Raw genomic sequence first — 26,415 nt, 5'->3', positions numbered from 1 at the left:
AGGATTGCCTTCAGACGGCTCAGTGGATCAGATAACTCCATACCCTCTAACATTTCTCCAATGAAAATAGGGACGTCCTAAGGAAAAGTGGGACATTCCAGGATCAAATCAGAAACTCAGACTGCTTCTCTAAATCAGGGACGTCCCTGGAAAATAGGGACACTTGGAGGGTCTTGTGTTGTACTTCCACTAACAGAGGCAGTGTGCCTTTGGGTACCAGTTGCTGGGAGTCACAGGTGTGCACAATACTGTTGCCTTCAAGTTTTGTTTGCAGGCTTCCAATGAGCATCTGGTTAGACACCAGGCTCTTCTTATATATATGAGAAAACTGGGAGTGATCCTGCTTCTTAAAGGAATTATATTAGTGATGATTACCATGTTGAATAGAAAATTGTGATCAGCGATGGCTGGCACCCATTGGAACCGAGTGGAGCAGAAGACAGGGAGACCAACAGAAGGTGGATCCAGAACCAATGACAGGCAGAGCCCAATCATTCTTATTTTGTCCCCATCCTCCTCCCTGCTGAGTTTTACAAGGACGAACGCTAAGACTAAGGAAGAGGAAGAAAGCAGACAATGCTGCTTCCTGGAATGGTTGTAAGTAAGAAGGCAGGCAAGTGGCCAAGCCATGACTTGTAGGGCAGTGCCCCATTTGCCCTAATGAACCAGCCTCTACTGATTCTAGTACCCACATGGGTGGATTCCCAGGCTGCTGGAAGGGGCAGAACCTGGTAGTATGGTACCCAGGTAGTGAAGAGCTCAATTGGATAGAGTGTGGTGCTGATAGCACCAAAGTTGCAAGTTCAATCCCCATATGGGACAGCTGCATGTTCCTGCATTGCAGAGGGCTGGACTAGATCAGCGTTTCCCAAGCTTGAGTCTCTCCAGCTGTTGTTTTTTTAACTACAATTCCCATTATCTATAGCTAGCAGGACTGTAGTCAGGGTTGATGGAAACTGTAGTCCAAAAACAGTTGGAGCCTCAAGTTTGGGAAACACTGAACTAGATGATCCTCAGGGTCCATTCTAGCTCTACAATGCTATGATTATATTTGCCAGGCTAAAATTTGACACCCACACCCTTGGGGTGGCTTCCCAATGCCAGCTAAGCAAGGCACCGGACTTTGGGAAGGAGGCACGAGGCTTTAGCAGGGTCCAAGAGCCCTCAGGGCTATGGGTGCCGCTGTGGTCTAAACCACAGAGCCTAGGACTTGCCAGTCGGAAGGTCGGTGGGTCAAATCCCCGCAACAGGGTGAGCTCCCGTTGCTCGGTCCCAGCTCCTGCCAACCTAGCAGTTCGAAAGCATGTCAAAGTGCAAGTAGATAAATAGGTACCTCTCCGGCGGGAAGGTAAACAGTGTTTCCGTGCGCTGCTCTGGTTCACCAGAAGTGGCTTAGTCATGCTGGCCACATGACCCGGAAGCTGTACGCCGGCTCCCTCGGCCAGTAAAGCGAGATGAGCACCGCAACCCCAGAGTCGGTCACGACTGGACCTAATGGTCAGGGGTCCCTTTACCCTTTTAGGGCCCTCAGGCCTCCTTCCAAAAGCTAGGTAAGCACTAACTTGGCCAGCAAACTTTTTCAACAGGAGGCCGGTCCACTGTCCCTTAGACCTTGTGGGGGGCCAGACTATATTTTGGGGGGGGAAATGAACGAATTCCTATGCCCCACAAATTACCCAGAGATGCATTTTAAATAAAAAGACACATTCTACTCATGTAAAAACACGCTGATTTCCCAGACCGTCTGCGGGCCAGATTGAGAAGGCGATTGGACCGGATCCAGCCCCCGGACCTTAGTTTGCCTACCCATGAACTAGGCTTTGGGAAGGAGGCAGAAAGGTAACCCTCTGGCTCCTGCACCCTTTGTGGTGGAACTGGTTGCACTGCCCTCAATCCACCACCGCTGCTGGTAATGGGTGTTGGAATTTATGACATCTGCATGACATTTATTTTCTGTTACCCCTGCCCAAGGAATGCAGGGCAATGCACATTCCCCTCAACATTGGAAAAACAACCCACGATCCTCTGAGGTAGATTAGAATAAGCAGCAGAGAATAATCCAATGGCCGCCCAGTGATGTTCATGAAGTGATTCAAAACCAGGACTCCCAGGGTTCATTCTGACACCCTAGCCAAAATGCTACACTGTCTTTCAAGGCAAATTGGTGAATATGAGAGAGAGAGAGAGAGAACTTGGGTGCAGGTTCCAGATCTGAGGGAATGCCAGAATTAGCACCAATTAGCTTGTCCTTGTGAATTATTAAAAATGTTTTAAAATAAAGGAAAGAACAATCACAGTTGTTCTATTGCCTATTGCATTGATGCTTTTCTATGCTCCAGTAAGGATTTCTTGCCCTCCCCACCCTTGCTGGCCCCTTGCCAAAGCCACTAACAGGCCCAAATTAAGTTTGCTCTCCTCCCCGCCTGCCCCAGTTTGTTCTCAGACCTAAAAGTTCCTCTCAGCGTAAAAGCCTCGGGAACGTGGAGGTGAAAGGGCACATCTGCATTCTCAAAGATTGTCCTGAAACTGGACTTGGGCTTTTCCTGGGAAATAAACACACAGAAATGGGTTGGGTTAGAAGTTTGCTTCAGTATCATTATTATTTCTAAAGCCCCTGGGATTTGTTCTCTTGAGACAATCTGTCCATCATCTTAGGTCTCTGGTCAGGACAGAGCCTAAAGGCAAACAGGCATTTCTGTGCTGTAACCACACGTCTATTTTTAGGGAGGGCTCAACACTTGAGTTTTTGAGGCTGGGTCCCTGGTCTCCTGACCCTTTCTCCTTTTGAGGAAGGGTTGTAGCTTAGTTGCGGAGTATCTGCTTTGCATGCAGAAGGTCCCAGGTTCAATACGCAGGAACTCCAGGTAAGACTAGGAGAAAACCCCGATTGAAACCTTGGCGAGCTGCTTCCAGTCAGTGCAGACAGTACTGAGCTACACACACTACACTTGATCTTAGCCAACAAGCTAAATGGATGCATGTCTGACTCAGTATAAGGCATCTTCCTATGTTTTAAAGAACTTACTTTTAAGAAATTTACTGACATGCAGCAAGGCGTAGGGGCAGTAAGATCTCTGTCACTACCATTTTAATTTGCCCAGAGGTACTTTACACCTGTATGCAAATTTGTGGCAATGGGACTGCACATAGAGTCCCTTAAGTACCTAGCAACCCCCCTGGTAACATCAGGGAAGAGCATTTAATACCATGCACCCCAAATTATTTTCTTCCACATGGCTTAGGTTTGCTAAGCAAATGTGCTTTGAGTACTGTTGTTGTTGTTCAGTCGTTTAGTCGTGTCTGACTCTTCGTGACCCCATGGACCAGAGCACACCAGGCACTCCTGTCTTCCACTGCCTCCTGCAGCTTGGTCAAACTCAAGTTCATAGCTTCAAGAACACTGTCCAACCATCTCGTCCTCTGTCATCCCCTTCTCCTTGTGCCCTCCATCTTTCCCAACATTAGGGTCTTTTCCAGGGAGTCTTCTCTTCTCATGGGGTGGCCAAAGTACTGGAGTCTCAGCTTCAGGATCTGTCCTTCCAGTGAGCACTCAGCGCTGATTTCCTTAAGAATGGATAGGTTTGATCTTCTTTGCAGTCCATGGGACTCTCAAGAGTCTCCTCCAGCACCATAATTCAAAAGCATCAATTCTTTGGCGATCAGCTTTGAGTACTACCTGATCCAAATTACCGTAATAGCAATGATAATTTAGAATTACCATCATTATTATTATCACCTCTCAATTACCAACCTACTTCCACGCAGAGTGGGGAAACATTACTTTATATATATTTCCTTCCATTTTATGCTTCTCCTTCTCCCACCCACAACAACCCTGCGAGGGAGGGAGGTTAGGTCAAGAAGTAGAAACAGCCTCAGGTACCTAGGGAGCTTTATGGTTGAGTGGGAATTTGAACCTAGGTCTCCAAGGTCCTGGTCCAATACTCTAACCACTACACACTACAGTAGCTCTGGAAACAGGAAATGCAGCACCCTCATTACCTTAAACATATATCTATCGATCTGTCTGTCAATCTTATCTCCTTAAAGGCATGCCTCAATATTGCTTTTTATTCAGGCTGGCACCCCTATCACCCAATTAAATAAACACCCTCCTCAACCACACTATCTGCATCTTAATGCAGAAGCACATAGGGACAGAGGGAGCTGCCTTGTACCTCAGACCATTGGTCCCTCTACCTCAGTACTGTCTGCAGTGCCAGGGGTGCCATCTCACCCTCAAGGTTGTGGGTGCCTGCTGCCATAACATGGACGTGCGATGTCACACGCCTGCACTTAGAAGAGAAGGGGGGCTCCTCTTCTCCTCCACTCCACAGCCAGTGAGACACCCTTTTCTGCAGGGAAGGGCCTGGACTCGGGGGCAGACTCTGCCTCCACGTCCAAGCCTCCTCTCTGCAAAGGGTGACTCGCTGGCTGGCTGTAGAAGGTGGAGCTGAACTGCTTCTCAGAGGCAGCGCCACAGAGGTTGGCTGGCTGTGTCCCTCTAGCTTTGCTCATTGACTTTGTGGGTGCCCAGCCCCCACAATTATATTATTGTGGGTGCCCAAGCTCCCACAGTCCCCTGGAGTTGGCTCTTATGACCTGCACTGACTGGCAGTGGCTCTCCAGAGTTTCAAACAGAGATTTCTCCCAACCCTGTCTAGAGATTATTGAACCTGGGACCTTCTTCATGCAAAGCAGATGCTTGACTATTGAGCTATAGCTCCTTTACAAAGTACCAGGGGGCAGCCGATCAAGTCTAGCATCCTTTTCTGTATGCCTGGATAGAGAGCTTTACTGCCCCCTACTCTGTGTTTGTGGGACCAGCATAATTACTGTTGCTTCTTCATACAGGTTACTTCTTACCTCCATGGGAAGTCAACAGTGTTTCGTCTTCTCTTGTCTTGCAGGCCTGATACTCTTATTTTACCTCGTTTTGTACTTGTTCCTGGCTGGGATGTTTGCATTTTGCATGTATATGATGTTAATGACTCTGAGCCCCTATACACCGAAGCACAGGGACAGAGTTGCTCCACCAGGTAAATTATATACTTGAACTCAGATCGCTATAGCTCAGTTGCCTCTGAGCGCAGCTTGCTAGGCTCATGGAATTTGTATCAACCCTACGTATGTTGGTGGTGGTGATGCACCATGTATATCCCAGGCGCATGAGACCACCACCTTGCTGAAACTAAGCAGATCTGGGGCTGGCCAATGCCTGGATGGGGGGGGTGACTACCTAGGGACCACACGTGCACCACATTGGGTTCTATACCAGAAGAAAGGTGTGGGATGTTCATGTTAGAAAGGAAGGCCCCATCTGCACTATGCATTAAAAGCAGTATCATACCACTTTGACAGTCATGGCTTCCCCCAAAGAATCATGGGGATTTTAGTGTGTTAACTGTTCTGGAAGTACCATATTTTTCGCCCTATAGGACGCACTTTCCCCCCTCCAAAACGGAAGGGGAAATCTGGGTGCATCCTATGGGGCGAATGCAGGCTTTCGCTGAAGCTTGGAGAGCGAGAGGGGTCGGTGCGCAGGGTTGTCTAGGCTGCGGATAGCAGCCTGCCGCCCGGTGGGCGGGGCGCCCTCAAGCAGAGCGCCCCGCCCTCCGGACAGACATCCGCAGTGTGGGGAGCCCTGCAGGAGTTCCCCGCAAGGCTCCCCACGCTGCGGATAGCAGCCTGCCGCCCTGCGGGTGGGGCGCCCTCAAGCAGAGCGCCCCGCCCTCCGGACAGACATCCGCAGTGTGGGGAGCCCTGCAGGAGTTCCCCGCAAGGCTCCCCACGCTGCGGATAGCAGCCTGCTGCCCGGCAGGTGGGGCGCCCTCAAGCAGGGCGCCCCTCGCGCCGGGCAGACATCGGCCAGCCCCACAAGCTCGGGGGACAGCAGGGAGGCGCAGCGCTGCCACCCCGCTGTTCCTCGACCTGGTTCGGTTTCCCTGACCTGCTTTTGGGGGGGAAATAAAGGAAAAAATGTTTTCCTTTATTTCCCCCCCAAAAAACTAGGTGCGTCCTATGGGACGAAAAGTACGGTATGTAGGAGACAAATCCCTGTTCCTGGGAAGAAGAGTTGACTGATAAACCCCGCTGGGGATTGCAACTGAGGGTTGTTTGGAGGCCCTATTCCCCTCTCAGTACCAACAGAAAGCCTAGCATGTGGTTTTGGGCTATTGTTACATCCTTGGATAGTTTCTGAGGGTCTGCCTCCTGGGGTGGGGTGGGGGGACATTTCACAGTTGTCCCCTGACCTTCCACTGCTGTTCTGCATGGGGTTGTGCCTCTGAATACCAGTTCCTGGGAAACATGGTTGGGAAGAGTGTGGTGCTCTCAGGTCTGGCTTGTGGGTTTCGCAGGGGCATCTGGGTGGTCACTGTGAGAACAGGATGCTGGCACAGATGGGCCTTTGGCCTGATCCAGCAGCCCACTTCTTGCATTCTTTTGAGATGAGGAGCTATAGTATATCCACTGCAACCTGCTGCCCAAATGGGCAAGGCAGGGGGCAGCCGCAGGTCCTTGCTGCCATTGTTACCCGTTTGCTTCCTCTGGTGCTTGAGCAATGAACAGCTTTGGAAGAAGGAGCAGCATCCTGCTCTCTCGCTCTGGATGGTGGGTTCAGTTGAGAGAGCAAAGGGAGGAGGAAAGAAGGAGGAACCACCACAACTATAGGAAGCGGTGCTATAGAGATGGGGCATCAAAGGGCAGGGAAAGCCCATCAGGGAACTTCTTGCCAACCTCTGTTCAATTAAAAAAAGCTCCATTTTGGATTCACACTTCTGTTTTCTGGCTTTTTCTGTTGCAGGAGTTATGATTAGACCACACATTAGCAGCTCAGTCAACATTGTGTTCAAATCCACTGACGCCAATTCGTGGCAGAATTATGTGGATAACCTGCATGCGTTCCTAGAAGGTGGGCTTTCTGTTTTTTTGTATATTACTCACACCCCGCCCCACCCCAGCTCCATATAAATTAGCCAATCTTTTTTTTTAAAAAAATGTTTTCTATTAAAAGATTTACCATAAGTAACAAAAGTACATTCAGTGTCTCTGTTTTTAAATGGTAAGAATCCTTCATACAGGTCAATTACAGTCAGTTTGAGACATTTTTGTTGCAGGCAATATGGGGTTGAGGGGGAAAGAGAAGTGGGGATAGAGAGAGTGGAGGAAATAGAAAAAGAGGGGAAAGAAGGGGGAGGAAGAGGATAAATTAGCCAATCTGATGAAGCCAAACTGGGAAGAAGAATCAGTTAGTGATGACGTTCAAGTCATGTGACTCAGCCAACCTGTAGGAATCTTATGTACCTGAAATATACTCAGAGTCACTGACCCATTAGTAGTGACTAATGCTCCAGCCAGTCGTTGAGCTGGGGGTGCTGTGCTGTGCTAGAAGGAATGTGGCAAGGCGGTACTCCCAATCCCCTTGCGTCATGCGGCGGAGGGTGTCCTTGGTGGTCCGCACCAGGTTGAACGGCGAGAAGCTGCTGTCGGTTGCCATTCTGAGTTCCTTGAAGCCTGGATACACGGTGCGAGGCAGCGGTGCGGCAGGTGGCAGTGCTGCGGTGCTGTGTGTGGCAGTCAGCTCAGCGAGATCCCATCCTCGTTGCCAGTGAAATATACTCAGAGTCGCAAAGTGATTTCATGCTCTTTATTCAGCTCATAGTGGTGAGGAGTAAGTCCCCTCAAAGTATCTGCTTTATATACATTATTTACACAATGGGCTGCACGTGATTGGCTAATTCCAGACTTCTCCTGTAAGCCAATCAGGTTGTGGATTCACTTCTATCTGGAGTTGGATTGGGTGGCTCCTGCCGACCAATCATACTGCTGCATTGTTCTAGGACCAATCAGACTGCTGCATTTTGGATCCTATTCAACTCAGTACATAACAGTACCCACTGGCCCTGCCTACCACTGGCACGTGGCCTTTGGAAACAGAGGCCGATTTAGGGCAGCACAACTGGTTCACCCACCCTGGACGGCAAGCCATTAGGGCCCCACAGGGGATGCTGCAACAACAATGTAGGACAGAAGGCGGGAAGCAGGGGGTGCTGAATTCTGGCATTGCACAGGGTGCTGCTGAATTTTGAAATCCCAAATTCTGCCACTACTTGGAAGGATAACCAAGTGAACGTGGAGCCCTTTGGACCTTTCTGCCTCCTGTAGCAAGAGAAAATGTTGCGGTGAAAGACATACGGAATATTAACGTTCGCTGTATTATTACCTTTAGATTATGATGACAAAGTTCAAGAACAGAAGAACATTAAATGCAATGAAGGCAATTATTTCATCCAAGACGGTGAAGAAAGTGGCCAGAGAAAAGCTTGCCAATTCAAGCGATCCACATTAAATGCTTGTTCTGGAATAGATGATCCATCGTTTGGCTATTCAACAGGACAACCTTGCATCTTGCTGAAGATGAATAGAGTATGTTCCCTTTTTATTTCTTTTTATGTCTCCTGGAATGGGAGAGGTGTATGCTCACATACATGTGGTTAATGAAGAAACACAAGAATTGCCTTGCTGTTCAGAAAAATAAGTCTTTTGAAGTGGCATGCTGTTTGCAGTGGTGGCCAATTTTTGTGCAGATCAAGGTGACACGCATGCTCCTAGAATACGCATGTTTCTGACTATGCAGGTTTCATTTAACTCACATAGTTCATGGTTGTGTCAGTGCACTATCCTCTTAGTGTAGGGATGGGGTTCCTGTGGCTATCTAGATGATTCTGGACTACAGCTTCCATCATTCCTGAACATTGGCCATGCTGACTGGGGCTGATGGGAGTTGGAGTTAACTAACGACACTATTGGTTCCCCTCTTAGTGATTAAAAACAACTGTTGTCTCGTATCTGCTTATTTGCTTTGAATCATAGCACAGTAAATTTGTGTGAGAGGTGCAACATATTTCATTTAAAATGCTTCTAATTTTTGGTAAGAAGTTAAGAGAAGGAACATTACTCTTTGCTGGGCTCCTGTTTTATTAAATTGATTTAAATGAATGTACATTGTGTGATCCTGACACATAGTGGTGACTAATGTTGCTTTCATAAGCTTGCCTTTTCTGGACATTTTACTGAAACCACTGGATTTGCTTCCCAGTAAATGCACTTTGGAGGAGGGCATTAGGCTGTTCTCAAAATTGGCAGTGTGGTTATGGGGTTGGGAAAACCCCAAATCATGGAGCTACATCACAATTTGTTGCAGGGAATTTAAAAAGAAAGAAATCTTTTTAGTCGCACATTTCTGATGAACAGATTTTTTTTTAATCAAATCACCAGCTGATTAAAATGTGTTATACTAGGGCTGTTACTTCACTGAATGCACACTAGGATACTCAGGTTCCTGTGTGTTGTGTTGACTGCTCAATAGCAAAAAATACTTCTTGGACTGGTTTGCATATAATGCTAAACCATGACTAAGTGTTATGTGTAAACCCTACCTAGCAGCTTAACCAATCTGATACCATGGTTTGTGGATGGCTAACAAACCTTGGTTTGCTATAACTATGGCTTGGCATTTTGTGTAAACCCTGCACCCTTCCTTAACCATGATTTGTTTGCCCACATGGTTCCAGATGGCCACTAAACTATAAAGGCACGAGGCAAAAACAACTGGAAAATATACAAAATGTTAGAGAAAAGGCCCACCCTTTGTTTTATTGTCTGGGAGACAACTCATGATTTGCCAAACAAACCATGGGATACTTTATGTGCGAACCAAGGCAATGTATTAGAGATGTGTATCCTCCTGTGCTTTGCGGACCTGCTAAAACCATATAGCAAAATAGGGCTTCATCTTAATCATAAGCTACCTTTTTTGTTTTTAATTCAAAGATAATTAAAAATACTGTCTTTTGTCATAGATTGTAGGTTATAAACCTGGTTATGGGAATCCAGTGACTGTGAGCTGCAATGTACACGTGAGTCCTTTTCCACCTGATTGTATTGCTTATTGCAGGGCTGGCATCAGCACCATGAATCCATACTGTGTTTATCTTACTCATGCCCCTATTTTCGTTAATGCAGAAAGGTGATGCGGCAGATATCAAGACAGTGGCTTTCTACCCATCTTCAACATTTGATCCCATGTACTTCCCTTACTATGGCAAGCACACACATGTAAGTAGAAATGCAGCTGTTGGGCAAACGTGCCTTTCACTTGCCTGGTTTTAGCAGTTCGCCAAGTAGCAGAGAATAAGAAGAGCATTTTTTAAACAGAAGAGGAGAAAAAGGTCCAAAGTAGGCAGTGGGTAACTAGAGTTCTGAGATAGCAGAATGGACTGCACCACTTCAGAGTGCAGTGGGTGGTGGGTCTCATTTTTTTAATGCTTCCACTTAATGGAAGTGTAGCACAGCTTCTTCCTGATGTGCTAGAGACCATTTGGGGTGCAGGGCTGGGAACAGGGATTCTTTATTTAATGTGGGGAAAACATTCAACAGTGGCATACCCCCCTGTATTCTAAAATGGCACAGTTTACAGATGTGTTCAGTTGTAAGTCTAGACAAGGTCCTAATCTCCTGCAGTTGAATGTGTAAACTGACACCATTGTGACATATTGTAGTTGAGAGGATGTGCCAAAGTCTGTGACTTGTGTGCATGGTAGATATACATTAAAAACTTAGAAAGGGGGCAGCGTTCTGGGGAAAAACTGACTTTGGTAATCACACCTACCCTTGAACCCAATACGCGATTTTTGCATAAGGTGCAGTTCCCGGAACGTAATCCCCACGTAAGTTGTGGGCTTATTGTAAAGCAGGGTATTTTAGGGAGGGTGTAGGGCAGGCCAGGTGACACCTACACCTCTGTCCTCCAACACCTCACTGCTCTTTGCCATTCTCCAGCATCTGCCGCCTGAGCCATACGCTTCCCTCTGTCTAACGTTGGGACAGGCCATGCCAGTATACGCAATGAAGTATCTAATGCACTCATTCCTTTAGTGTAAGGATGTATACTTACACAATGGAACTTTCTTCCTTCTCCCCACCCCCTACACACCCCACACCACCCCCAGATCTGCTTCAGTCTATTGCACAAGGGTAAATCCTTGTGCTAATAGATTGAGTGCATTAAATTCCACTCTGTGTATACCTTGGAAGTTGAACGGAATCTGTTCCGGAAGTCCACTTGACTTCCAAAATGTTCAGAAACCAAAGTGTAGCTTCTGATTGGCTGCAGGAAGCTCCTGTAGCCAATCGGAAGCCGCAGAAGCCCGGTTGGACATTCGGCTTTCAAAAATAGTTCGCAAACCGGAAGAGTCACTTCTGGGTTTGCAGCGTTCAGGAGGCAAAACATTTGAGAACTACCGGTAATCCGTTCAAAAACCAATGTACAACTGTACAGTGGTGCCTCGCAAAACAAAATTAATCCGTTCCGCGAGTCTCTTCATCTTGCGGTTTTTTCATCTTGCGAAGCACGGCTATGACGTTTCGTCTTGCGAATCAAGCCCATAGGGAAATTCGTCTTGCGGAACGACTCAAAAAACAGAAAACCCTTTCGTCTAGCGAGTTTTTCGTTCTTGCGAGGCATTCGTCTTGCGGGGCACCACTGTACCTGTATCTGGCTCACGTGACATATATATTGGATTCAAGCCACAGAGCACTTCAGCTGACTTGCCCCCTGTTTACGTTTTAGCCCAATCATTCCCCACCGAGCTATTCTGAGCCATCACTGGACATTCCTATTTCTCTCATCTGCTTATATTTTTTCCAGGTAAATTATACACAACCATTGGTGGGCATTCATTTTTCGGACGTGGCAAAGGACAAAGAGATAAATGTTCAGTGCCAACTGAACGGCAAGGGTATCATCAACAACTTCAACAGTGACCGGTTTCTGGGGCGAGTAGTCTTCATGCTGAAAATCACAACATAGGCCAGAGCAGCATTTGCTATCGCTCTTCCAATGGAGGAGGGAAAAGAAGAAGAAATAGGCCTTTCGCACACACTAGGAAAATTCAAACCTGATTTTGGGGGGGGGGGGATTATTTGGCTTTCATAGCAAACAAAAAGAAATATGGATAACTCAAATCTAAATCTAAGCATAGGTGACATATTTTAAAACATCCATCCTACGAGCAAATGAACACATGTCATGTTGGAAAACTTTTATTAAAACATAAACACACACAATGTATTTATGTTAGATTTTTCACTGGCACATCAACAAGTGTGGTATTTTGTATGAAGCAGGCAATTTGGACTCTAAAAGGAACCATTGCTAGTGTCACTCACCCCCCACCCTCACTGGGCCCAGGCAGATGCAAATCAGCTGCTCATCAATTAACAAACACCCCAAAGTTAATATGTTGTATGTGCACTTGAACTTGAGCAAGGGAGTCTGGAGATTATATAAACCCCGGAAATCTCCTCTCTGGATAGTTGTGTGTGTATTAGATTATTAAAAAGGCACCTGCTCCAAGGCTCGCTGCTCAAATGGAATATTCCATGTCCACAACTCCTCTGTTTGAGGCAGGCAGTTCACAGACATACCAATTTAGAAGTTAGAAAGCATAAATGTCATGTTGATGACTATTGGCCTATCTACTGAGACCTCCTGGCTCTGATCTAGAACAGGAGAAATACAGCGTGTTGGTTGCCTTTTGCTTTTCAAGCTCAGTTCTAAGTAGTGGCAATGACCTCTAAACAGCCCTGGGCCCACCCTAGCCAAGAGATCATTTCCACCCCTGCATTTGCCTACAGAGAGAATGCTCTCATTTAGCTTACTGTTTCTGTGCACTGTAAACACAAAGTGTACATAGAAATAAATTATCTGGGTCTGCCACTTGGCTCTGGTGTTCCCATCCTCTGACAGCTCATTGTAGCCCAAGCCAACATGCTTTCTGTTAGTGCTGTAACACTGATTTTTTTATCCATTTTGGCTGTGAGCAGCAAGGGCCAGGGCCAGGTGGTAGGTTTAATCAGTGTAACTGGGAGTTTTGTTATGAATGTATTTTCACTTCGACCCCACACTCTTTGGAAAGGGTGGACTATAAATCAAAATGAATTAGTAAAAATCTTCATAATGTGCACTGACCCCATTTGTCTCTTTATTTGTGCAGCGTTTCAGACTGGGAGACTAAGGGTGGGGGAACGTTGCCATCAGAACAGGCATCAAAGGTTGGTGTGGGATTGGGCTATGTTAACATGCACGCACAACACTTAACCTGAACTTGGAAAAGCTCATTCAAAGTTACACGTTTGTGCTCCAAGAATTATTTAACACAAAGTCAGGTTAGACAACCATGGTTGACTTTATTGTTTAGCACAGACATACGTCCATCTTCATTATCACTTGTCATACATACTATGACAACATTTAAAGTGCTGGCTTGTTTTCAACACCAGAAGAAACCTAAAGTAGCTTTTGACAATTCAAAATACCATTGAGGGATATGCCATGCCTTCATGTTAAGTCATAGGGCAATTCAATTGAGTTGAGCTGGGTGTGCGTTGCACAATCCAGCTTGGGTACCACCTCATTCAATCATGAAGAAAATGGGCTAGGATGGGCTGCTGTGCGAAGCAGCAGGGGCAGACTTTGGTAATCCTTCATAATGTGGTGCCCTGTGCAAGGCCAAAATCTGGCATCTCCAAATGGATCTTCTCAATTTTGCACACATCCACAGCTTTACCTTGCATGGAGGAACCACCTGCACTGCCCTAAATCCAGCACTGGAAACACTTGTGTGAGAGCCCCGGTCACCAGAAAGAAAACTGTGCAATGGCAATGGCATCATGAAGAAGGAGAGTAAAGTAGTGAGTCAGTAATTGAATGAATGAACACAGACAAAGCAACTGAGCCCCTACATTCTGGTGCTAAGTCACAGCATAGCAAGAGCCTGTGTCCTTTCAGATCACTGCATAGCCTCCTTCCCCTTCCTATCCCTATTCATCTGGACGTGAAAGTACATACCCATTCACTTCTGTCAGCAATGGGAAACCTCCAGCCCATGAGCTTAATCTGGTCTGCCAGGTCAACCCATATGGCCTGTGAGACCATTTTGGCCCAAGCCACACACACAACTTGATGTTATGTAAAGTCGGGTTTGCAAGCACCGCTGTGACTCTTGAGTGCTTGCATCACAATCAGATGATGTCTGGCACCTGCAAAGTGCTGTGTCTTTGCCTATGTGGTATTATTTCAGACTGTGCAAGGAAAAGAAAACATGTCAGTTGATTGACTCACACCCACTTGTCAAATTTGGCCCAAGGGGTGTAGTGGGAAGAGGTAAAGATTTGGCCTTGCCAGTCAGATGCATTTCCCCATTCCTGACTTAGGTAACTAGCCAGGGCAAAAACAGATGGATCAGTGCTCTCAGCAAATCCATCTGCAAGGACAACTACCAGCGTATACATTCCAGGTCTTTGTCAGGGATACAAGAGAGCAGCTGAGAGTCATGTGGTACCACTCACAGCACCTTGCACTTCCGCCTGATTTTATTATTGTGAACTGCTCCGAGTAGCCTTGGGAATGAAAAATGACATACCAGTATGATAAATCAAGTTGTATTTACATTGGAGGGAGACTCTTCACATTACCTTAAGGCTAGGATGAAGACAGTGTGACTGTCCAAATGCTGGCTGACTCCCAATTCCCACCAAACAAGGCCAATGGTTGGGGCTGATGGGAATTTTATTCCAACAGGGCTACAGATTCCTCCCCGACCCTATGGCATAGTGAAATGCCTACAAAAATAACCATCTGTGATGGGATCTCTAGCCAGGCAGCCAAAATTCTTCAGGCATACATGTATGGTGACTATCCTATGTTTTATGTGTCTTATGCAAACCTATTTATAAGTAAGTCTCATTGGCCTCAACAAGACTTACCTGCTTATACATCTCCAGAATGAGTAGCAAACTTCCATAGGCATTCACATTTTGCCTGTACTGTAATAGGTAGTACCTTGGTCACTGTAAATGAAGTATTTTGGACCTACCCAAAGCTAAGCTTCTGTGCTGTAAGTAATTGTACTGTGGGATAAATAACCCACCTGTCCAGTAAACTTGTTTGACCTTTTCATTCTCTTTGAACAGGCATGTCTCCTTCCATGCAGCTTTGGTGTCAGAAGTAGTTTGATATGTGGGGTGACGTGGTTAAGGGGTGAGGCTCTTGCTCCAGAAATTCAAGTCCAAAGCTCCCGTGGGTGCATAGCAATTTGGGCCTTGTGCAAACTACTTGGGAACTTGTGACCTTCCTGATGTTGCTGGACTACAACTCCCAGCATCTCAAATCACTGGCCAACAGTTGACCCAACAGCAGCTGGAGGTTCCCAGTCCCTGGAGAAGACACAGGGAAGTGGTAGAGCATCTTGTTTTGCATGCAGAAGGTCCCAGAATCTCGAGGTAGGGTCTGGGAGAAACCCATATCTGAAACCCTGGAGAACTGTTGCCAGTCAGACAATACTAGATAGAATTTTGAGCTGTCTCGGTATAAGGCAGCTTTCTATGTTCCTACTTTGCTTGATGACCAAATAGCATAGTCTGCTATAAGGCAGCTGATTTACTTTCATCTACTAAGTCTGTTGCTTACAACTTGCATCATCCTCAACTACCTGCCAAACATTGGAATCCAATAGCACCTTGGAGGGTCACAGTTTCCCTACCCATGTACGAAGTGGCCACAGAAATTAAAGTTACAATCGACCTTTAACTAGAGCCTCACTCCCACAAATGTTGAAAACCTTTAAGGGGAAAAGCCGTATCTCAGCAGTACAACATCTGCATTAAATGCAATAAGTCTCTGGTTAAATCCAAGGCATCTCCAGGTAGGGCTGGTTAGTTCTCCTACCCGAAATCCTGGAATGCTGCTGGTGGTCAGTGTAGACAGTATCAGGCAGTGCTTTTTTTTCTGGGGGTACGCAGGGGGTACACATACCCCTAAACATTTTGTGAATCTAAGTTTGGCCTCATAGGATTTCATAGGATTTCAATATGAGTAGGAAAATGAGAGTACCCCAAAACATTTTTTAGGCAACAAAAAAGCACTGGTATCAGGCCAGATCAGGGTGGTTCAATGCATAGCCTGAGAGTTGCCTGTGGCCCTTGGGACCTTTTTTGGTGGCCCTCAGCAACATTTGACACCTCATCCCCAGCCCTCCTGCTGCCTTCCCAAAGCTTGGTAACTGAGGCACTGGGCTTAGGGAAGGAGGCTTGAGGGCTCTACAGGGTCCTAGAGTCCTTCATCCTCCTTCTCAAAGCCTATTTAGTGCTTTCACAGCTTTGAGAAGAAGGTTGGAGAGCTCTGGGACCTGCCCAAAGCCTTCCCAAAGCCCAGCCCCTTGCTTATCTGGCTTTGGGAAGGCAGAATGAAGGCTGGGTGCATGTGTCAAATTTTGGCCTCACTCCCGTTCCTGTGCAAGGCAGTGTACAGCCCGTGGGTTCCATGTCGAAAACTCTTGCGGCCCACTTGGTATGAAAAGTTGGACCGCCCACAGTCTTACTTGGTATAAGGAAACTTCCTCTGACATTTACTGCTGCTCCCTAAAGCTGTAAACGCCCCCTGAAAGTTTGCTATCTGTTTCAATACCCACACCATAACTAGAATCCAGGAAATGCAAATCGGAAGCATAAGCTGAAGAGGGATGAGATTTGTTTCCAACACTTCTTTCTTCAGAAAACAATCAGTCTTGTTTTCAAGTGGTGAAGGGGAGTCCAAAAAAAGATTCTCAAAGTAGGCAGCAGCCTCAGTCAGCAGTTCCTACCTCCTGTTGTATGCACAAAATATATTTACCTTGCTTGTGTGTGTTTTCCTTCTTCTTTTCTTTTACTGTAAGAAAACCATGAGCTCGAAAGTCTGTTAAGGGTACGGGGCGAGCGGAGACAGAAAGGAAGAAAAGCAGAAGCAGCAGCACATAACAGGGTTATACAGCTTGGTAGCCACTGTCACTTTTCCGCCTTCCGATCATATAAAAGACAAAGGCAAAAACAATAAGGAGTCCGATGACCACACCCACCACAATGGGGATGATAAAGAGGAAATCAGAACTGGTACATTCTTCAGCTGTAGGAAGACAAGATTGAAAAAGAGAGGAGGGAGAGGGAGAACACAGAGCGAGGGACAGGAAGTTAGTGAAGAGAGCAAGCATCTGAGCACAAATTAGCAAAAGCACAAGTGACATATTTGCAACTCTTGTTTCCTAACGTAGGCCCCATCTACACTACACATTTAAAGTGGCATCCGGTCAGTTTAAACAGCCATAGAGGCTGTCCCCCCCCCCAAAAAAAAAAACATCCTGGGAGCTGTAGTTTGCTAAGGGTATTCAGTGTTTTTAGGACGCAGGTGGCGCTGTGGGTTAAACCACAGAGCCTAGGACTTGCCGATCAGAAGGTCGGCGGTTCGAATCCCCAGGACGGGGTGAGCTCCCATTGCTCGGTCCCTGCTCCTGCCAACCTAGCAGTTCAAAAGCACCTCAAAGTGCAAGTAGATAAATAGGTACCGCTCCAGTGGGAAGCTAAGCGTCGTTTCCGTGCGCTGCTCTGGTTCGCCAGAAGCGGCTTAGTCATGCTAGCCACATGACCCGGAAGCTGTACGCCGGCTTCCTTGGCCAGTAAAGCGAGATGAGTGCCGCAACCCCAGAGTTGGTCACGACTGGACCTAATGGTCAGGAGTCCCTTTACCTTTATTCCCCCTAACAGGCCTACAATGACCAGAGTAGTTTAACAGTCAAAAGGCTTCCTACGAGGGAAATCTGCGAATTCTGGCTGTGAGGAATTGGGGTCTCCTAACAATTCTCAGCACCCTTAACAAACTACAATTCCCACAATTCTTGGGGGGGGGGAAGCCATGCCTATTTAAAATGGTATGCTGTTGCTTTAAATCTATAGTGCAGGTGGGGCCCAAGTTTATGATTTCGTTTCTCCGGCCAGCCACCTTTGAAATTTTGGAACATCTACAGTGCTTGGTGTGTAAAACGGAACCAGTGAAACTTGCGCCGATGTGCCCACCGGCTAGACTCACAGGGATGTCAGGAAAGCCAACAGATGACCTTAAGATTTGCCTGTTTTATTTATTTGCTGCATTTCTAACCCAAGGATCCCAAGGTGGCGCACATCTTTCTCCTTCATCCCTCCATTTTACCCTCACAACCTCCCAGTGAGAAAAGGTTAAGCTGAGAGATGGCGACAGGCCCAAGGCCACCCAGGGAGCTCCATGGCTTGTGTGGGGATTTGAACTCTAGCCTCAAAAGTCCTGGCACAACACACTTAACCACTACAGTACGGTGTCTCTAAATATAAAAATTTGCCAGTTTTATAGGAAAGCACACAGCTAAAGAAAAGCAAAAAACCCCACACCTGAAGTCTAGATTTAGATTAAATATGTAGTTCCGTCTCTTTTCCTCATCACTACAGGACACCCCATTGCCTCACTCCTGATAAATAGACCGCAGAGTACTTATCTAGTGATACGTGCAAGTCACTTTAGCATTGTGATCAGTGAAGTATTAAAGCTCAGCTCTGAATGCTTTTGCAGTTAGCACAGATTTTCTTCATTCTGTTTGCAGTGGCTTCCACGCTCTAGGAGGAGGAGCATATTTCCTTTGACCTCATTCTTAGAACTTGTGACCGGGTTTAGGAGCAGAGCTAGCCGTCCTATGAGACAAGAGTGAGGCTGCTGCCTCTGCGGATAAATGCAGGGAGTGGGCAGGGCAATGTCTGCCAAGCACTCCCTCAGCCAGGCAGCTGACCTCAGCTGCAATGGAGTACATTCTGCTGCCAGTAGGTAGGATTGAACTGCTTTTGTACACATAATAGGGAAGAGACGTCACTTTGTTCTTTAGCCACAGGCAGCAAATTGTCTTGGACTGGTCCTGGTTAAGAACTGGAGGGTTTCAGCCCCGCACAGGATCTTAGCATGTTTTAAAAGGGAAATCTCCCCCAATTGTCCATGCATCACTTAGGTTGCAGTCCTAAGCATCATTACTAGGGAGTACATCCCACTGAACTCAGTGGAACTCATTAAGTAAACATAATTAGAATTGGATTGTGAATTGCTGTTAGCTGTTAGGTGATGTATGTAGTGTTGCTTTCAGCATGAGATCAATGACATCCACACCTTTTAGAAAGCATGGTTTCCACCAAAGAATCCTGTTAACTGTAGCTTACCTACCCCACAAAGCTACAATTCCCAGTACCCTTAACAGACTGCATTTCCCGTGATTCATCAGGAGAAGCCACGTGCTTTAGATATACGGTGTAGATGTGACTCAAATATTTTCTGTAAACAGATCACTTTGCCATCTGGCCATCTGACAGGGAGATAACACAAGTCTGTGCTACAGAAAGGAAAGTAACTCTCTACATTTATCCATGAGTTACAATAAACTGAAGATTTAGCACCATCCTGCAGAAACAGCAGGAAATACTGTATTAGGCAAAGAGGAATTTTAAAACAGAAAGCAAGGAGGCAAAGAGAACAAAATGGTCAATCGTTGGCTGCACAAGGAACAAGTTATTAAATTTTCTCAGCATGTACTTTATTATTATTATTATTATTATTTACATTTCTGTACTGTCCTTCATCCAAAGATCACAGGGCGGTTTACAATATAAAAACACAAAAAATGCATACCATAATAACAAAAACGATAATCCCATGCACAGTTTAAAAGCTCATACATTGTTTACTAAGAGTTAGCAAGCCGACAGCAGAATTTTAAGGCAATGCAATGTTTGGGCTACTGTGCCATCGAAAAACAAGCTCGCTCATTTTGTACCTTCCTTTCTTTTGGTATATTACCTTTGATCTGTATAGGAATGGACTGAACTGAAAATTCATGGCTAGCTTTATTTCAGAACCCTACCCACCTGCCCAAGGGCAGGCAGGGATCTCTTTAACCAGAAAGGGGTAGAAAATAGGGTGGGGCATATAGAGGGGGCACTGCAGGGCTCATATGAGGAACCTTGGCCCTCCATGCTTGCCGGGGCTGATGGGAGTTGTAGTTCAGCAACATCAGCATCCCCAAACCTGCCCCAAAGTCTTGAACCCTGATAACCTCCAACCCTTCTTGAAAGGCCAGGTTTTTTTTAGCATAGCCTTTGGTGAAGAGGCTGCAATTCTAACGCCACTTACCTGGGAGAGAGCCATATTTTACTGGGTAGATACAGTTGGGACTACACCATTAATCCTAATTCCCAATTGCAGAAAGGATTACTTTTTTTTAGATTATAAACTCCTTGGGATCAGGAGCCTATCTATATTGCCCCATATAACTCTACCTGGGGTCAGGTGCATTGGTGACACTTTAAAAACAGTAATGCAAGATTCAATGTTAATGTAACATTGGTCCAGAGCTTTATGTACAAATTTGGCATCACTGTTTGCTTTTAAGCAGAGGGCAGTAACAAGCCTGGCATGGGGAAAGAGAACATCATGCAATGATTTGGGAGGTTTGCTCAGTTCTCACCAAGTCCCAGCTAATCTCACAACCCTAGCAGATGTCGCTATTTTGCTGTTCTCTGCAGGCAGATGTGCAGGAAAAGGCGGCAGGAATAATATACCTGTCTAGTTGTGTTGAAACAGCCTTGCAAAAAGCCACTAGCCCATGATGGGTCGAAGTCTCCTCCAGGATGCCAGGTAGCAAATCTCAATGGAAGTTACCGGTACTTCGTTTTAAGTAAATAATCCATGCAACAGATATACTAACACAGGTACATAGCAGCAAAATAACTAGTCTGTTTTCGGGTTAATAACTTTTTTTTTTTTTTTGGCCAGGCTGTACTGACTCACCCCCAAAGGTCTAAACTCTGTTAAAGCAACTTATTGTAACTTGCTTAATTCACAAAATCCCAGCATCATTCTAGCCTCAAAAAAGTCTGATGCTGGTGCCTTGAAATTGGGAACTGACCTCTAGTCTGAGCCAGGAAGTTCCCTTATCTCAACACAAACAAGACAGGAGAAATATGGCATCTCAAACTCCATCTGTGTATGAACTGCAAGGCCACTACTGCCTGTCATGATGATGTTTGCCTCAAGGCAAGAACAAGATAGAGCATGAGATAGGCTCTGTGCCCTGTTCTCCTTTTGCAGAGTTGATGGGAAAGCTAAAATATTATTATGATTACTTATTGCATTACATCCTTTTTTCAGAGAAGGTGACACCAAGTGACCCAAAAATTAAAACCAAAACATAAAAACCAGAATAAAACTAAAACCCAACAGCACATCTGTAATATATATAAAAGGGCAGGTATAAGTAACTCAACACCCCCGCCCAATAAAAAGACAAGCAAAAAAGAGACCACCATAGAAATACCCAATACCCTCCACATTTAACGATTGAAAGCTTGGGTGAATAGGAATGCCTGATGCCTGAAAATGGGTAATAATGGCATCAGGAATGCCTCATGGGGAAAGCATTCCACAAACAGGGAGCCACCACTCAAAAGGCCTATACTTGTTTTGCCACTTTCTGCACATGGAGAAGGGCCTCAGATGAAAAATGCAGGCTGTGCGGTGGCTTCTGTGGGGAGGAGAGGCAGTCTCTAAGGTATTGGGGGTCAAGAACTGCATAAGGCTTTGCATAGGTTGAAGCCAGCACTTTAAATTGAGCCTGGAAACTTAACTGACAGCCAGCAGAGTTGTTCCGGAATTGGCATCTTATGCTTGGACTGCCTTAAACAGGTGCACAATCTTGCTGCGCAATTCTGCACCAACTGCAGGTCCCAAGCAGTCTTCAAAGGCAGCCCCACGTGTAACAAGCTTCAGTAATCTAACCTGGAGTTTAACAGCGTGTAGGCAACAGAATGTCAACACTTTAAATAGCAAGAGGCTTGGATTTCAGAAGCAGCCTTGGGGAAGATTTTCAAGGAAGCCTCTGGAAGAAGAGCCAGATAATAATCCTAAGGCTTCACCCAGCTCCCCTGCTGCTTGAATAATAAGGCAAGTCAGTTTATTATCATAACATTTTCAACTTCCAGAATATTACAACATCCTCATAAACATTTTTTTGTTTTTGTTATTACAGAAAGTCCTTAAACAAAGTTAAGGATCCTGACTTACTTTCTTTCCATGTACGGTACTGAAACATAGTTATGATGACCCAAAGGCTATCTTGCCTTATAGCAGGAAGGGGAAGCTGTGGCCTTCCAGATATTGTTGGAGTCCAACTCCCATCATAGCCAAAGGTCAGGTGGCAATCGTACTCCAGCATCATCCATCTGGAGCGCCACAGGTTTCCCATCTCTGCTTTACATAATTGAATGTTTCTTTCAGTAACAGTGTTCATTTTTATTTAAAAGCATATATTCTGTTCTTCTGCCCCAGGAAGGGACGTCAAGGCAGCTATTTTAGTAAACAGTGCACAAGATGAAAAGCCAATTCTGCCAAAATGATAGGCAGTGTATTACATACACAATGACTCTATAAACACAGTTATTTAACACAACCCACAGCAAGACAACTGGTAGTCCTTCACAAACATTAGAATGAGGCTACAGCGAGTGCCCTATTTTATATAATGCTGGCTGGCACAACCAGAGTAATGTTTGGACTATTACTATTTTTTTAGTAACAGGGTATAAGTCACTTCTGAAAAGTAGAAAACTCAAAATGCTCAATTAATGGTAGAGGGACCCAATAATGCAAAATATTTACTTCACAAAATCAGGAGGTAAATGGCTTAAGGCCTTTTTAATACACATCACTCAAGAAGCCCCATAATGAGTCCACAACATTTCATTCATCAGATTCTCACCTGAGCTTTAAAATACGCTCAAGACCTGCTTGCTTGTGTTTAAAGCTGTTGTAAAGTCTGGTTTCCTGCACAGCCAGCCTTGTGTCTGTTTGCAAACTACGGCATGCAGGAAATCAGTATTAGCTTTGCATCAGGTCTGAGAGGACAAGACATCTGAGGTGGCTTTGTGCCATCATGGTAGTTGGCACTGCAATGATTTTTTTTTTTTTTTGGAAAAAAGTACATTTGGCTTAAGCTGGCCTATCCACATTCAAAACAAGTCACTTCACACTTAATTATTACGAGCACGCAGTAGGCTTGTCTCTCTGAACAACATGTGTGTGACAACAGAACTCTCTTCTGGTGCAAATCACTCCTCAGCGGGTTGAAAGTGGAAGTGCTCAGCCCAAACTGCACCCCGCTTTTACAGCTGCTCATAGCTAGCATTATGACGAGTTTTGCGGCCGACAAAATAAGCCATAAGAACGAGAGCAATTAATCCTGCCAGACATGCTCCCACCATAATGGGCACAAAGAAGTAGTCCACCTCTGGGATGCAATCTTCAGCTGGATGGAGAAAGGGTAATAGGAATGTTAAGCAGTTGAGAGGTCCCGTTTGGATGACAAAGTAATTCTGCCCCCTTCCCATTTGCGGCATGTGTGGGAAACCTAGAGGCCTTCAGTGTGGGCATGCAAGCACCCAAGCTGCCTTCTCAGTTGACACTCCTCCAGATGCACTATCTCCAGCCCACCAAATAGCCTTTTGGTGGCTGAGGGGGGGGGGCACAACTGTGATGGGAAGGAGGGATTGTGTTGGGGAGGATAACATACCGGGATATTTATCCCCAACAGTCATATTCCTGGCATAAAGCCCATTCCTCCCTGAGCAGCTATCAGCAGCAGGTTATAACCCAAACCCAAACCTTTTCTTTTCCCCCACCCACCCCACTGTGTGTACATGGTCTCACTGCTGGGCCTGAGGCGCAAAAAGGTTCGGTATCAAAGTAAACTATTCTGCAATGCATTTCCACCATGGATATCAAAACAAAGGAGAACCTTACTGGGACAAAAACTGTTTTCTGTTGCTCAGAACCCTGTTTCCATAAATAGTGAGCTAGATGTTTTCTGGGAAGGCCAAAACCAGGGCCTTTCGCTTTTGCAAAAATAATTTCCTGGGCTAACCCTGGCCTTCCGTGGTCCTCATCACTCCCCAAAAGCCGTAACTTAGCTGAAGGGAGCATACTAACACGAAACATCTCTAGGGCTATTAGAAATGTGTGCAGCTTTCTTGCATACAAAAGGCCAAGGATTTGGTAGAATGTTAGGGTATCATTACAGACCACGAAATTGGGCCCAAATCTACCCAAACATGGAGGCTCAGAGAGCCCATTTTATGAGGTACAAATTCAGGCAATCTGCAAAATTCCTCCACTTCGCTCAGGAGTTACTGAATTAGGATGTCACAGAGTTTACCCCCTACAGGAAATACTACGCTACCAAACATAGAAATAGTTTACCCATTTTATAGTACAGAATGTGTGTCTCTAGCTGCAGAAAATACAAAGATTATTTACAGATGCAGTCCTTCCCACCAACAGTAGGAACTTGGAAGCTCTATTTCCTTCTTCCAAATGCACATGACAACATAGTCTTGCAAACATTCTCTTTCCCTAACTGTCCAATCTTTTTGTTATCCAGCAACTGTTGGGGTGCCGGACTATTGCCCCTCCAGATGTTGGACAACTCCCATCAGCATGAGAGCTAGCTTTCACCAACAGCTGGAGGATCAAAAGTTCCCTGCCCTATGGCATTATTGGGACTGTGACTGTAAAAACGAGCAGACTGTAAAAATGAGCAGATAATTCTGCTGCCGCAAGAAGCAACACCTACGTATACTTAAAAAACTACCCTTTTTATACTGGACATGTATTACAAGCAGAGGAGGGCACTAGTTCACTTTCAGAGTGCCTGTGATTTTCTAGAGCTAGCCTAACACAACTGAAAGGAGCTTCTCTTACTACTATGCGCGTTTCCAGGATCTGCAGCCTGATCCCAGCCATGCTGATTTGAAAGCCTTGCCTCTACTTCAGCGATACTTCAAGCACAAGGTCAGACAGCTCAGCCTTAAGCCCATTTAGGCAGGAGATGGGGAACCAATCACCATTCAGATGTTCAGTTGCTGGGCTCCCACTCCCCTCTTCCATGGCCATTAACTGCAATGGCCAGGGCTTCCAGAAGCTGCAGTCCAATAGCATGCGGAAGAGCACAGGTTGCCCATGCCTGATTTAGACCATGCACATCTTATGGCAAGGCTAACGATTTTCCTAATGCTACTCTCTAGGGATGTGGCTGCCCTGAAAGTGTCCTAACAGCAGCCCAAATCTTAGCTCCAAATGAGTGCCCAGATACAGACAGTAAGTCATACATGTGTACCTTCCCGGATACCACCTAGTCTAAGGGGGTTTCAGGGTAGTTTTGAAGGACATCAGCTAGTTTATACACCTGATGCCTTCTAGTCCAAGCCAAAGATAGGAAGGACTTGGCCCCACATTCTAATCCTCCATGCATAAGGCAGCATGGCCATCTTAGCTGCAAGCCACCATTTTACACAATGCAACTGATAAATAGTACAAGCACACCCTAATTGAGTGAATCAAGCTGCCCTGATATATACTACCTGGACACTGTAATAGGGTCCAACTATTGATGCTGCAAATTCTATGCCCAAGTGAGTGCTTTCAGAACATCTGAGCATGCAGGGTTCAGCTATTAACATGGTTTTCCCAGCTCTTCCTGTTTCTTTTCAGATAGGATAAAAATATGGTATTAAAGACATCTAAGTGTATAAAGAGGATTTATGGAGAGGCAGGATCTAGGCAATATTATAGTCTGCACTGGAATGATTCTTAGGAGTCTAATCCTAACCACAATCCAGTCTTGCGTAGCTTACATACTTAAACTCTGCAGGATTGCAAAAGCTGCATGTAAGTGTATCCTGCTGGATGAGCTCAAGGTCCAGCTTGCCCAGGATTATTTACTCTGTCTGGTCTACTTAGTCTACCTTTTAGCCATCTCTGCTTTTAGAGCCAACTTTTGGACTTGCAATCATATTAGTTAAAAATAGCAAGGAAGGATTTGCCAGGCCCACAGAACACGGGGAGTGGAGGTTTAACCTTTTCCTCTCATGCCATGGTCCTGATGTCCCCACTCTGTTATTTTTAACTGATGCATCAGCCCTCGCAAGGAAGTCTGCACTGGTGCCAACAGAGGCTTTTCTGTCCAGACCAGGAGCAACTTTTTAGGGTTCTTAAATTTCTCAGGATTGCATCAGGGAGGAAAAGTTTTAAACCTCCCCATCTTCTGCGATCCTCATATGCTTCCCCCTGCCCTCACAAGCTTTTGCTATTTTTAACTGCAAGTGATGAGTTGATGTCATCTGGCTTAGCCCTTGCAGCAGTAGCTTTCAAACTGTGTTCCAGGAAAATGGAGAAAGAGGCAACCGTGGAGTTTCAAAAATGGAGATAAGACAAGGGACAAAACATTCTTAAGAGACAGTTTCCCCACCACTGCAGATCATCTTCTATGCTGTGCAAAGCAGACACAGGATGCATTATAGGGTGCAGTCGAAAGAGAGTGGACAGCAGCCCCTCACCCCAATCTGTGGGTATACTAGGACTTCTGTAGGGTTTCCATGATAGATGCACCAATAATTCAATCAGCAGGTAAGTTACCTGGAAGGAGC

General features: G+C 45.7%; 2 protein-coding genes across 6 annotated transcripts in view; one reads left to right on the top strand and one right to left on the bottom strand.

Moving 5' to 3' along the window:
- The window catches only part of ATP1B4 (ATPase Na+/K+ transporting family member beta 4), a 42,624-nt gene extending 29,598 nt beyond the window's left edge, over window positions 1–13,026 (top strand). For all 4 annotated transcript variants that reach the window (XM_077922620.1, XM_028714523.2, XM_077922621.1 and 1 more), the window contains 6 exons: window positions 4,911–5,039; window positions 6,806–6,913; window positions 8,231–8,427; window positions 9,864–9,920; window positions 10,027–10,119; window positions 11,711–13,026. In XM_077922620.1, the coding sequence (XP_077778746.1) occupies window positions 4,911–5,039; window positions 6,806–6,913; window positions 8,231–8,427; window positions 9,864–9,920; window positions 10,027–10,119; window positions 11,711–11,872 (746 nt within the window). In that variant the 3' untranslated portion in view covers window positions 11,873–13,026. The remainder of the gene's footprint in view (window positions 1–4,910; window positions 5,040–6,805; window positions 6,914–8,230; window positions 8,428–9,863; window positions 9,921–10,026; window positions 10,120–11,710) is intronic.
- The window catches only part of LAMP2 (lysosomal associated membrane protein 2), a 30,030-nt gene continuing 15,586 nt past the window's right edge, over window positions 11,972–26,415 (bottom strand). The window contains exon 9 of one of the 2 annotated variants that reach the window (XM_028714526.2): window positions 11,972–17,002. In XM_028714526.2, coding sequence (XP_028570359.2) covers window positions 16,863–17,002 — 140 coding nt within the window. In that variant the 3' untranslated portion in view covers window positions 11,972–16,862. Of the gene's footprint in view, window positions 17,003–19,430; window positions 23,241–26,415 lie in introns of those variants that run through there. The other variant, XM_028714524.2, reaches the window with a different exon arrangement.

This window comes from Podarcis muralis, chromosome Z, assembly GCF_964188315.1.
Source record: "Podarcis muralis chromosome Z, rPodMur119.hap1.1, whole genome shotgun sequence".
Taxonomy (NCBI): Eukaryota; Metazoa; Chordata; class Lepidosauria; order Squamata; family Lacertidae; genus Podarcis; species Podarcis muralis.
Note: the sequence above shows the minus strand (reverse complement) of the source record. Positions and strands in the feature narration are given on the sequence as shown.